At 53.9% G+C, this 14,410-nt stretch overlaps 1 protein-coding gene across 1 annotated transcript in view; it reads left to right on the forward strand.

Moving 5' to 3' along the window:
• The first annotated feature begins 5,862 nt into the window (after positions 1-5,862).
• The window catches only part of LOC128274600 (cadherin-related tumor suppressor), a 31,193-nt gene continuing 22,645 nt past the window's right edge, over positions 5,863-14,410 (forward strand). The window contains exon 1 of the mRNA XM_053012838.1: positions 5,863-11,220. Within this exon, the coding sequence (XP_052868798.1) occupies positions 5,863-11,220 (5,358 nt within the window). The remainder of the gene's footprint in view (positions 11,221-14,410) is intronic.

A 14,410-nucleotide genomic window follows, 5' to 3' on the forward strand; every position in this document is an offset into this window, starting at 1 on the left:
TGATCGTTACCCGTTTTCTGTGCTCGGCCCGAAATTGCCCGCGGGGAGAGCGGTGGGAGCGGAGAGTACTAGCTTCCCGCTTGGGCCATCCTTCATTCTTGTGCTTTGATCCAGCACACAATTGCTGATTGCTACCGAATTTTCTGTTTTTCCTAATCATGCTCGGCCGCCGCGCTTTTTTCCGGTTTGCTGTTTTGCCGGACCCTCGCTTTCGATCGGGACGATTTCTGGTCATTCTGTCTGGAGCCGAGTGGGCGATCGTCATTACAAGCCAAAATGGAGAACCATGTCCACGAGGTGGTGATCGCGTAGATCAAAACAGTGCTGAGCGTTTCGTTCGTGAATCCAAATTAATTTCCATCATTGCTTTTGGGCGGACGAGCGAGAATTGTGCACGCTTGAACTAAACGCGACACGCAACTGGGACACGGTGCTATTTCCGGACTTTTGTTAACCAGTCACAAACCCCCGTGTGTTATTTGCTTGCCGATCTTCCCACGTTTTGTTGTGTCCTATGTCGGGAGCCTGCCCAAAAAGAGGTCCAACATTTTCCAACCATGACTCACGATCACATGCCAGCAGCAGCGGAAACGGAACCCTCATCAAGCGTGGCGAATTTTTTTTGGACACGTCCCGCTAAAGGACAAGCACTTGACGAAAATAGCAAAAGCTGCGCCTGGGTAAAGGGGAGTCGAGAACCCAGATGTCCGACCACCATGGGAACACGCGGTCCAATCAGAAGAGGAAGAGAGAAAAAAAACAATCAATTGGTTCAGTTCATTGAGTTATTCTAAAATTGTAATTTCACGAAGTACCACCATCCGTTCCGTGCCTCCGGGAGTCAAAAACAGAAAAGCTTGAGTCATGCTACGGTGGCGCGCGCACTAACGAACATCGTTCTTTTGGACTCCTTTTTTTCGGGGTTTTGGAAGTGGCAAACGCCAAATTCTTTCCTTCGCAAGAAGAGAGTCTTTAGCCCACAGTCATCGAACAAAACGAACACACGATGGATGGTGGCGGCAGTATATATGTATCCAATTTGTTCCACATTAGACTAGCTTTCTAGCCACGCTGCCGGACGGTGTCTCGTCCGACTCGGGGACCAGTGAAAATTACCATTTTTGTTCTTGCAATGGGGCAGCCAAATGGGAGTGTGTTTGGTGATTGGGGTTTGGGTTCGGTCATTAAATCATCGCGGACAATCATCGTTCACTTGTGCCGCGTTCACATAAATACAGTGTTTCGATTGATAATTTTTAGTTATCCCGCAAAATTCCCGCACTTTCCATAGGCCACGACGGACGGAGAACACAAACTAAAATACCTGCCAAATGACCATTGTTTAATCAATAATTACGTGCTATTAACAAAAAAAACTATTTTTATGATGTTTTTTAACTAGGCGATGATTCTCCTCGGTCTTGAGCTAACCCCAAACAGGTCTAATATCGAACGTTTAGAAATGAAAAGAAATGATTGTAAAAAATAAGAAATGATATTGAAGGAAATATTCGAGTAATTAAAACGAATACTGTACAGGTGCAAGATCCTTTCCTTCAGGTGATACTATTTGCGGTCAAAGCCATGGTTTTTGAACCACAATCGAATCATTAACGGGCGTCCAATTCTGAGACAAAAGACTTCAACGCCAGGTGAATGCATTTGAAGCGACGAACCCGACGTCACTTCCATTTGTGATAGAATTAAATTGCTAAACTAACTGGGTAATGGAACATTTTTGACTTGCCAATCGCTTGCTCAAAATCGAAAATCAATAGTCAGTGAACCGCCGGACCCCATTGGTTCCACGAGAGAGAGAACGAGCTGCCTAAGCGCATATTTTGGCGCTTGCCGCGCGCTGGATTTGTCCGCTCACGACGACATTATGTACGCGGCGTGGCGTGGCGCGGCGCGGCGCGGCGCGGCGCGGCGCTGCTGGTCACTCTGGCGGGCGATGGAACTCGCGGTAGAAAGCAAAATAGAGACGATGTCGAGACCTAAACGGCGCGAGGGAAAGAATTTCGTATGAGGCCAACATACCTTCGTCTCGCAACGAGACAAGATTAGTGTCAGAGCTTCAGCAGCCGGCGGCGGCCCCCGGGAAAGATGGAACGGCGGAGCATAATGATAAAGAGAGGAGGAATGTCCGAAGGAAAAACCGAGAGGGACAACAGAACCCCCCGGACCCCTGGGCCCATCATGTGCGCCGATCACGCATGTGCGGCCGATGCGATGCTGCGGATCGCCGAGACAGAGGGAGAGAGTGAGAACGAAGCAGAGAAGAGCGCGAAACACTTGCCCGCCAGAAAGCGAAACAATGATTCCTCCGTGTGTGTGCCCAGCTTCGGTGTGCGTAGTGGTGAAAGGAAACAGTGGATAGGTGGCCACTACAGCATTCGGTTGGTGTGTAGTTGTGCCCGTTTGTTTAGCCCGTGGGTTTGTGAGGTTGGTCCCGAAAAGAGGGACCTATGTACAAACGAACGGGTCAAACTGCAACTGTTGAAAAACTCCAAACACTCCGACCGTCGCGATTTGATCGTCGATCTTCAAAGGTTGTCCTTTTTTCCACCATTTGTTAAGGATGATCTTGTTCACGAAAATTGGTTGCTATGACAACAGGGCCGCTCCGTGAAGGAAGCGCAAGCGAAACATTCCGAATGGTATGAATAATTAAGCTTAGGATGGAAAATGACGGCCCCGAGCAGTGTGTGGCCAGCGCACGTACGCGTGTGTGAGTGTGAACGATCCTCGCCGACCGATCACCGATCGGGAGAAAGAGACGACAAAGAAAGTGTTAGAATGAAAGGCGGCTAGAAGGGGATGAAAATACAGCTCAACAGAAACAATCACAGGAAGACGCACACATCGAAGAGTGCCAGGGCAAGAGAAAATCCCAAACCTGAAACCTGAAAGAATGATCTCCGCAGTGCAGAGCGCGCAGACCCAAGAATGTACCCACCACATTATGTGACCGACCAGCCTCTCTCTGTCGCCTCAGCCTCTCTTTCTCTGTCCATCCCTCTCTCTGTTGCGAAAGAGAGAGAGAGAGAGAGAGAGAGAGAGAGGCAGAGAGAGCTTACGCAAAGTAATGCGCCCTCCTTAATAGGCGCAAGCAAGATAGAGGCGCGCGCGCACCCTTGGGAGAGACATTGGCAAGAAAGAGGAAACGAAGATAATGTGCATCATAAAATCGAGTTTCGTGTTCCCGGGTTCCCTCCACGGGATGGATGGGGAGCGGGACGGAACCCTGGACACCTTCAGACGGGCGCGGGGCGCGCGCGCGCTCGCGGGATGCTGTGGCGTTAAAAAGTATTTATATATTAAAATATGATGATGAAGTAAATACCTGCATCTCTTAATATAGAAATTCTGGTCACCACCGGCATCATCACCCGTACCCGGAGTTTGGGCCCGGATCGGAACGGTCGGTCGGTCGGCCGCTCCAGGAGGGCGCGCGCGCGCGCAGGACGACTTAAAAGGCAAAAACGGGTTGGAACGAAACAAAACAAAACGAGCGCAGCGAAAACCGATCGCTACGCTGGATCGCTGTTCGGGGATCGTGCTCAAATTCGTTATGCTGTTTGTGTGTTGGCTCGCACGCAGTGTGATCACTGTATTTGTGCTTTGCGGTGATGGCGACAAACACCACGGCCGCGCCACAACCAGAGCGGACCAGAGGGGATGGCCAGGAGCCGGGCCCTCGCTTTCACGCGCTCCTTTCTGGCCCCCCCTCACAAAGAAGCACAACCCTCTAAAACCGAACCGAACCGAGCAGAGCAGCGACAAACTCTTTTCTGCGCCTATGCTGCGGGCTTTTTTGGGGATGCTGAAGCGGGGCCGCTCCACTTGTGGGGCATCCAAGAGGGACAGAGTGCGATGCACGAGAGAGAGAAAGAGGGGGACACAGAGAGAGAGTGAGCGAGAGGGAGAATAAAATTTCAGAAAAAAACCGATTCTCCTTTCTAGATATAATCATTCTTCTCGCTTCGCGCGTTGTTCGCGCTTCGGCCGGCCAACGATGGGGCGACCAACACGACCACGACGACGAAGGCGACGGCTTTTTGCTGCTGCTCCTGCTCCTGCCAGGGCTTGTGCTTGTCTAGCCGCAAGCGAAACAAGTTCCAGCGAGAGCTATTTCGAAATTATAATGCCTCCACCGGCGGCAGGGCAGAGCAGAGGGCTTCGCATAGGTCCGTGCATACCGCCGTTTCGCTGCGGCCGCCATCGCGGCCGTCCGATGTCTTTGGCCCGCCCGGTACCCCTCGCCGATGCCGAAGTGCTAGCCCAGCTTTTCACGAGCGCTACGGTTGGGCTTTGTATGACTTCGAACTTATGCACGGACGGGGTCCGTACTCTAATAATGAGAGTTAACTTTCATTGCCTTTCAATTTATGCACAAAAATCCTTTTTCTGCCGCCATCCGTACAGCTTTGTGACCAAAACCGAACGGGGGAAAAGGTTTTCTTTGATTATCATGGCGGGGCCCATCATGAATTCCTTCCAAACTGGTCAAACTGTCAAACAAAAAATATCATTTTGGGTGTTGGGAAAACAATCATTCATCATTTCGGATCATTTCGCAATCATATTAGGTGTTTGAATTAATTCATTCGGTTTTTATTCAATTTTTTCCCCATTCTGGTCCTTTTTTCACAAAGCTTGCTTCAAACGCATTAATTGTTGTCGATGGGATCGTCCATAAATAATTTCATTAGGTTTTAAAAGCTCACACTACACCACACCTTTCGTATCCCACCATATGCACAGCATAACCGTTGCACAATGAATATTTTGCTTTGGTTGCGGTGGATATGGTTCACCAGGCTGTACCCTGACGTTTTTGCGTTTAGGATTCTTGTAATAACTCTTCTTTTCATCACCATTGACGATTCGGTACAAGAACCTCTTTTTTCTACCGTGCAAGCAGTAATGAAGAAGTACTATTGTTTAACGACAAGAATTATGTGAAACACCTAATAGGTGGGATAGCAGCCGAAGGCCTAGTTCCTAAAAAGAACTTTTCGAACCGTTTCGAATATTGGAACAAATGTAGACATAGATGTATTGCATACCCTATGGACTATCTGCATGGTGATGACAAAGATTTAGAGGAATAAAGTAAAACTTTTCGACCTATAAGCGAATTTCAGATATTTTTTGGCCACAGTAGTAATGACAAAGTTCAAACGACATCGAACGCACTGTAAGGAGGCTTTGAAAAAATTCTTCTGAAGGAGACTCAGATCCCGTACTCGCGCGTCACATCATAGTACACTTTGCTTCAATGCCACACATCCGATTCAGTTGACAATCGCCTTCGCTTAGTCACTTCTCCAATCCATCTAATCTAATTTCTGTTTTCCGTTCTATTTCCAGATCCGGCAAATTGGTGAATGCAGCCGGCGTCCAAAAGTGTACATTTTGTGACGTAAATTTGTGAGTGAACGTCGGCGGAGTCCTCGGAGGAACTCGGATGGTGAATGCTGGAGCCGGTGCAGTTTCGAGGAGGCTAGCAGACACGCGCCACGTGTGTGTCACTATGAAATGTGTTTAATGTCGCCGATGTCGACGAGCGGCGTTTGTCGAGTTCGAAGTGGCACGTCCGCGACGGTTGCGATCACCCGGTGCCTGACGATATTATGACGCATCGGGTCGGCGGAGTGGCGTTAGTGTTCGTGGTGCAGCAGCAAGACGGGAAGCTTGCGCGGGCAGGGCCCCAGTATCTGTGAACCAGTGTTTTTTCGTTTCGTTTGTTTATTTCCGGTTTGGTTTCGAGCAAAATTGGGCAAAATTTTGAAAACACAAGAAGAGAGCGAGGGGGCCCCCAGAAGAAGAAGGAGAAGGAAAGGCCTATCGGGAAAAATGCGGTGCGTTAGTGTGGAAACAAATCTTCGCTGCTGGCTGCTGCTGGTGCTCGTCACGGTGGCGGCCAGCGGGATCGAGCAGATCGGAGCGCACAGTCCGGGCCCTGGGCCGGGGCCCGGATTCGGTGGCCCCGCCGGCGTAGTGATGATTGCTCGGCGCCGTTCGTCCAGCGGCGACGGGGCAATGCAATCGCGGGCGGTCGAGACGCGCGTCCAGTTTAACGTATTCGAGAACGAACCGAAGGGCACGGTGGTGGGCTACATTCCGACGAAGCCCGGTTTCACGTATCGTTTCAACGAGCCACCGCGCGAGTTCGTCCTGGACGCCAGCACGGGCGAAATCCGAACGAATGCCATCCTGGATCGGGAGGCGACCCGCAACGATCGGTACGATCTGGTGATCCTTTCCAGCCAGCCGACGTACCCGATCGAGGTGCGCATCACGGTGATCGACGTGAACGACAATGCGCCCGAGTTCCCGGAGCCGACGATCGCGGTGTCCTTCTCGGAGAGTGCCATCACCGGCACCCGGTTGCTGCTGGATGCGGCCACCGATCGGGATACGGGCGAGAACGATGTGACCGACGATTACCAGATCGTCGGAGGGAACCACGACGACAAGTTCCGGTTGGCCGTAACGACCAGTCCGAACGGGGACGTGTACTATCTGCACCTGGAGACGACGGGCAAGCTCGATCGGGAAACGCGCGGGTTCTACGCGCTCAACATCTCGGCCAAGGACGGTGGGGAACCGTCGCGCTACGGTTATCTGCAGGTCAACGTGACGATCCTGGACGTGAACGACAATCCTCCGATCTTCGACCACAGCGACTACATCGTGTCGCTGAACGAGAGTGTCCTGCCGGGGACGCCGGTCCTGCAGGTGATGGCCTCGGACAACGATCTGGGCGATAACAGCAAGATCACGTACTACCTCGCCGACAGCCAGACGCAGTTCACGGTCGATCCGGAAACGGGTGTGATCGCCACGACGGAGCAGCTCACCTGTCCGCACCAGAACTGTCAGTCGTTGTCTCGGCCGGACGGGACCTGCCCGAAGAGCTGCGTGTTTACGGTGTTTGCGCGCGATCACGGCACCCCGCGGCAAGACGGCCGGACGTACGTGACGGTGAACCTGGTGGACACGAACGATCACGATCCGGTGATCCGGTTCCAGTACTTCCCACCGACCGGGAGCTTTGCCACTGTCGATGAAAACGCCGCCAACAGCAGCGTAGTGGCGGCCGTGTCCGTGGTCGACATGGACGAGGGTGCGAACGGGGACACAAGCCTGAAGATCATTGCGGGGAACGATTTGCAGCACTTCCGGTTGGAGAAGTCACCCAGCTTCTACATTGTGCGCGTGAACGGGGTGCTCGATCGGGAGGAGATCGGCAAGTACAACCTGACGGTGGTGGCGATCGATCGGGGGACTCCGCCGCGAAGTGCCACGGCACACCTGATTATCCACGTGAACGATGTGAACGATCACGAGCCGGTGTTTGAGAAATCGGAGTACTCGGCGGTCCTGAGTGAGTTGGCGCCGGTCGGAACGTACGTCGCCAGTATCACGGCCAGCGACGAGGATACGGGCGTGAATGCGCAGATCTTCTACGACTTTGTGTCCGGCAACCAGGAGCAGTGGTTTCGGATTGACCCAACGTCGGGGTTGATCACAACGCAGGCCGCCCTAGACCGGGAGGTGCACGGTCACATCGAGCTGAGCATTTCGGCCCGAGATGGTGGCCCCAATCCGAAGTGGGCTCACACGCAGCTGAAGGTGACGATCCTGGACGAGAACGATGAAGCGCCCCGGTTCGTTCAGCCCCAGATCAACGTGACGCTGAACGAGAGCGCCAAGGCGGGCACGGTCGTCGTTTCGTTGACTGCGATCGACCACGATCAGGGCACGAACGGGAGCATAACGTACGCGCTGCACGCCAGCGTCGAGAAGAGCTACCCGGGAACGTTCACGATCGATCCGGTGTCCGGACAGATCAGCACCCGTGTGGCGCTGGATCGCGAAAGGGTCGCTTCCTACGACGTGCAGGTGGTGGCCCGGGACCACGGATCCCCTCCACAGTCCTCGACCGCTATCGTGCACCTCACGGTGGAGGATGCGAACGACAACAGTCCGGAACTGTACCCGAGGCACTACTTCGTCCCGATCGCCGACAGTACCCCGGTTGGGAGCGTGATCGCTCGGGTGACGGCAACCGATCGGGACGAGGGGGACAACGCGCGCGTTACGTACGACATCCTGGCCGGCACGGATCCCGATGGGTTGGTGGCGATCGATGCCGCCACCGGGACGATCACTCTACGGGGAAGTCTTCAGAAATCGCCCAAACCGATCCACAAAATCACGATCGGCTGCATGGACCGCGGAGGGCGCCGAGCTGAACGGACGGCGCTCGTGGAAATCATCAAGGAGTCGATCGTGGAGGAGATTGCGTTTGATGCGCCGGGCTATGAGTTCCGGTTGCTCGAAGACAATGGGTTCGAACGGCGTCAAACGAATCGGGAAGTGGGCCATGTGCGCACGAAAGGCGGTGGTGCTGGCCGGACGGTCGAATACTCGATCGTCCGGGGGGATCCGACGGATGCGTTCCGGATCCACGAGCGGACGGGGGTCCTGTCGACGGCACGGCACATCGACCGGGAACAGCGGGCGGCGTACAGTCTCGTGGTGGCGGGGCGAAACGGGTTCGCTTATGGGGAGGTGGTGGCCAACGTGACGATCGGCGATCTGAACGACAACGCACCGGTGTTCCTGTACGATCACGATGAGATCGCGTTGCTCGAAAACACGGCCGTCGGGCAGGAGATTTACGTGGCGCGGGCGAAGGATGCGGACACCGGCCCCAACAGCAACGTGGTGTTTGGGTTGGCCACCAACCCGGAGGGTCTGTTCCGGATTTCCGAGTCGACGGGTGTGCTGTACCTGAACCGGTCGATCTTCGTCGATCCGGGCACGGTGCTCTCGCTGGAGGTGAGTGCACGGGATGGCGGGAAGCCCCCGCTGACGACGCGCAGTACCGTGCAGATTGTGGTGGAGGATGTGAACGACCACACGCCCGTGTTTGACCACACCTCGTACGAAACGTCGCTCCTGGAGTCGATGCCGGTGAACTTCCGGTTTTTTGCGCTGGCCGCTTCGGACGCGGATACGGGCGCCAATGGGCGCATCACGTACGCCATCGTCGAGGGCAACGTGGATGGGAAGTTTGGGATCTTCCCGGATGGGTATCTGTTCGTGCGGAGTGCCCTCGATCGGGAGGAGCGTGACTACTACTCGCTCACGGTGAGCTGCGCCGACGAGGGTCAGCCGGTGCCACGGAGCTCGTCCGTGCCCGTGATCGTGCACGTGATCGACGAGAACGACAATGCGCCCCAGTTCACGAACAGCACGTTCGTGTTCAGTGTGGCCGAGAACGAACCACCGGAAACGTTCGTCGGTAAGCTGACGGCGCACGATCGGGATATCGGACGGAACGCGGAGCTCATCTACACGCTGGTGTACGGCGGTGGTGGCAGTCCGGGTGGGGTCAAGGCGCAAGATCACGAGGATTTCAGTATCGATTCGCGGAACGGGTTCATCAGGACGCGCCGACCTTTCGACCGGGAAGCGTTGGTGCAGGCGACCGGCCAGGACTTTCTGACGCTGGAGGCGACCGTCTCGGACAACGGGATGGTGCGGTTGCGTGATCGCGTCAAGATCAAGGTGACCATCACGGACGTGAACGACAACGCACCGCACTTTATCCGCGCTCCGTACCGCGTGCAGATATCGGAGGGTTCCACAATCGGCACGCAGTTGGTGCGCGTCTACACGAACGATGCCGACGTGGGGTTGAACGGGGACGTGTTCTACTACATCCAGGACGGGAACCAGGACGAGCGGTTCTCGATCGATGACTCGACCGGTCAGATCATGCTGACGCAGGCACTGGACCGCGAAACGACTCCGTTCTACAGGTTGACGGTGGTGGCGCACGATGCCTCGATGCAGAACCGACTGAGCGCTTCGACGACCGTTACGATCGAGGTGCTGGACGAGAACGATGATGCGCCGGAGTTTACGCAAACCCTCAGCCGGATCGCGATCATCGAAACGACCCCGGTCGGCACGGAGCTCATCCGGTTCCGGGCCACGGACAACGATCTGGGGGCGAATGCGCAGATTACGTTCTCGATTGCGGCCGGCAATCGGCGCGATACGTTTGCGATTGACCCACTGTCGGGTTTCCTGTACCTACACAAGCTGCTCGACTACGAGGACACGCAAAGCTACTCGCTCAACATCTCAGCGGCCGACGGTGGGAATCCGCGACTGGCCACCACCATCCTGTTCGTGGTGAACGTGATCGACTCGAACGATAATCCGCCCAGCTTTCCGAACACCGCGATCGTACGGCAGATCCGCGAGGGTATCCCACTGCACACGCCCATCGTAACGGTGTCCGCCGAGGATCCGGATTCGGGCGACAACGGCAAGGTGACGTACGAGATCGCTCACCAGGATCCGGACAATCGGGTGCGCCACTTTGGCATCAACCCGACGACCGGCGTGATCCACACGCTGCACGCGATCGACCGGGAAGCCATCGATACGTACCGGCTGACGGTGCTGGCCACCGACCAGCATCCGGTGCCGGCGCAGCGTCTCTCGGCCGAGAAGCTCGTAACCGTGATCGTGGAGGACGTGAACGACAATGCGCCTGTGTTTGTGTCGATGAACGCCGCCATCCTGTCGCTCAAGGACGTGCGGCTGGGGATCAGCGAGAGTGGCCCGGCGGCCACCATCATGCACGTGAACGCCGAGGACGCCGATTCGAGCTCGAACGGGCTCGTGACGTACGAAATGATCGGTGGCAACACGGGACTGTTTCAGCTGCATAGGACGACGGGCGCCATTACGCTCCGACGGCCGATCGCTAAACCGGATATCCGGTACCAGTTGTCGGTGCGTGCCACCGACGAGGCCGTGCAGAGTGAGCGGAAAAGCAGCGACGCGTATCTGACGATCCTCACGACCAGTGCGGTCGTCGGGGCACCCGGCAATGGCCCTGCGTTTGCCAAGAAGGATCTCTCGGGGAGCGTTTCAGAGAATGAACCGATCGGGACGAGCATTCTGACCGTGTCGGCGTACCTGAACTCGGTCAGTGACATCGAGTACTACGTGACCAATGTGACAGGCGGCGGGCGGCAGGTGAACCGACTGTTCGACATCGACACCAAGCTCGGCATCCTGTCGACGGCGGCCGAGCTGGACCGCGAGTCGGGCATCGAGCACTACGACGTGGAAGTGTACGCGATCGCTATCGGTGGCGTCCCGCGGACTACGAGCACGCGGGTGAGTAGCACGAAGGGAGGAAACACCGAAAACACGGCTCAAATGTGCCATAATTTAGGGGCGTAAAGTTGAAATGGCTCTGTCTGGAGCGGCTGCGTTTAGTAATTCAATGGCGAGGAGATTATGTTCTAATTAAATCCGCGATCCGTGATACATCCATCCCCGGACGTTTTACGATCTGGTGCATAAATTTTGGTCTTTGAAGGCACAACTTCCTCGTGGAGGTGTTCATTCCCACATCCATTGTTTTCAAGAAAAACCGATAAGCTCTCATTCGCGGGAAAAAAATGTGTTGCCCAATGAAGGCAGATAATGGAGAGGGATGAAGTTACCTAACCACAGGAAGGCCGGGAAACAGAATGTTCGGAACGATCATTCTCCAGAGGTTGACTCAACAAATTGCCACACAAATCGTGAGATCGCGCGACTCAGGACACCTTTTAAGCCCTTTAACTCTAGATAAGCCATGTATGATACACTTTTTTATTTGGTTATATAAAAACCGAACGGCTTAATATTTTTCGATGCTTGAACTTTTATTTGAAAGGTGCATTTAAGACATTTATGTATAACCTTTCAAATAAAAGTTCAAGCATCGAAAAATATTAAGCCGAAACGGTCAAAATGACCGCTGTTCTAGTGTTAAAGTAAACACGAGTCTAGTAATGAAAAAGCTACCAAATGCCTGTACGAACACGAGTTCCATCCATCCTTCCATCATCCAGGGTGGGTGAAAATCCGTTTGCCTTCTCCTAGCGAGCCGGAATCGGAAGAAAGCGTGTGCTTCCCACTCCGACCACCGCTTCGGCGTTGCCAATTATCCGATATTCGTTCGCTCAACTATCCGGTATGTTCAGTCCGGTACATAGATAGATTGGGCACCAATATGGGGCTTACCAGACAAAAGTTTGGTTCATCTCAAATCATTTCATGGCGCGCGCAAGACAGAGAGAAACGGAGGCCGAAAGAAAAAGAAGCGCCTTATCAAACGATCTCAATGCGTGTGCAAACAACGAACCCGTTTCGTGAGCCCATCGGCACACAACAACAGCCAGGTCCGGTGGAATCGGCCACGCACATGACGACGATGTTGGTCCTCGGCATGTTGGTCAATGCCAGCGCGTTGCTTGCTTCCCCACCGTGTGTGATAAATAATCGCAAACGGAACGAGCAGCAACCGCGGCAGCTCCGGCAGCAGCATAACTTGTTCAATCGCTTCTAGGCAAGTATTATGATACCAGATTATAGGTGTTTTGAGAAAAAGAGGAACGGGCGTATGCATTTTCCTTCGCGTTCGGGTTCAACGCCGCGTTTTCTGGCATGGCCGCCCGGCCGCCGCCGCCGCCGTCGGGCACAGAGTACTATTATAGCGCGCCTGTTCCTTCATCTTCTGCTTCGGCGGCCTTTCACGCATACGTGCGCACACGCATGACAGCGACGGGATCCGGTCCACTCCGTGGCCGGCGGTGGGACCGGTGGGACGTCACCACCACCACCACCGAGAGCGGGCCAAATCGCGGGCTGTACGACGAGAATGTGCTCCGGGCTGCTGCTCCGGCCACGACGAGCAGAGCGCGGCCGTTGGTGGTCGTTGTCGTCGTGTTGTGCCGACGGTTGTTATGCTGCTGCTGCTGATGCTGCGTCGGGAGAGTATTAAATTTGAGTCCATTTTCGAGGTTCGCGGGCGAAAGGAAGACAGACAGAGCACGCGCCCCGGGACCGAAGCAAATATGTATATCGCGCATGGGAAACGCACGCTTACGGGCCACAGTTTGGACAACAGTTTCTTTTTTTTGTAGGGAACGAAAAAGGGCTTTTGGCGCTTTCGAACGGGTCATGTTGGGTTACACTTTTCTCATTCAACTTTACTGGAAAGCAACGCATTGCTAATTTTCTAATGCCAGCCAGACTGAAAACAATTGGACTGAGAAACATTCGATTCCTGGTTGGAACCGAGTCTGCATCTGCTCGATTCGAGAACTAATTACGATCTTACGAGAAACAAAACAGAAACTAAGTCTAGCTCATAGAACTTCCCGCGGCCCCGAACGATGTTGGCCGTGTGGTCGACCGTTTCGTGGTTCGGGAGTCAGTCACCCTCCACACAAATTTTGCCCTCCTTCGGAATTGGGCATTTCTGTGAACCAATTGAGAACAGAATCGGCAGTAATTACGGTGTTGTATTTGTAAACGATTGTAAATTTGGATAATTGAACCACATTGGCTGTGCCTCATCGAAAGGAATGCGGAAGGTCCAGGGTGATTGAACGTAATGTGGTCCCTTCTCTGCAAGATTCTCTATTGCAAGACAGCACTTAGACAGAGCTTGAAAATGCTTAGGAAAGGACAATCGTGCCGTTCTCCGTTCTGTTCTTATATTTTATTCATCTTCATGAGATTTTCCCAAACAAAATGCGATAAATTTAAGCAGAACTCACGACAACAAACGCGTATACACGTACCATAAAATCGACCAATTGCTGCCGTTCGATTGGAATCTTCCGACGGTCTGGGACCGCCGCAAGCCGAGCCTTTTTCCGGCTCAACCGTCTTCGGCTTCGCCACATTGTTTTCCATCGGCTTTGGTTTTTAATGATAAAATAGTCCACTTAAATGATTTATGAGTCCTGAATACTAAGCAGGGCGATCTTGTCCCAACACGGGGCCACTTCTCACTGTCCCGGCCCGGACTGTGACGACACACACACACAGGCGCACACTTAATTAGACTGCATTTATCACGTTTGGGATTTTTTTCCTCGGCCGTAGATGGCTGGCCGCCGCCGTCGTGCGTCTGTCCCGTTTTGGCTTTTTTCGGACGCGGAATGCATGTTTTCAATGTAATTTTTGCCGTCTGCAGACTGATTCGGCGATCCTCTACGAAATTTTATCAGTCCAAGCGATGCGTTCTGGGTAGAGATAATCGAAAAAGGGAACTAGAGAGAGAAAGAGAGAGAGGGAGAGAACAGTAAGGCAGTTACAGCATAAACATGACAGCATAGAAGCGAAACAAAGTAAAATACCCACGACACGGAGGATAATAAATGGATTGCGTCATGTTGCAAAAGTGAGCCCACAGCCAGCCCAGCGCGCGGCCCGAATTCCGCGGCTTGATGACTGTATATTGGACTTACTTTCGTTCACTTCCGTTTCCGTTTTTCTGCCGCCGTCGCCGACGCCGCTTGATGAA

Source organism: Anopheles cruzii, chromosome 3 (assembly GCF_943734635.1).
Source record: "Anopheles cruzii chromosome 3, idAnoCruzAS_RS32_06, whole genome shotgun sequence".
Taxonomy (NCBI): domain Eukaryota; kingdom Metazoa; phylum Arthropoda; class Insecta; order Diptera; family Culicidae; genus Anopheles; species Anopheles cruzii.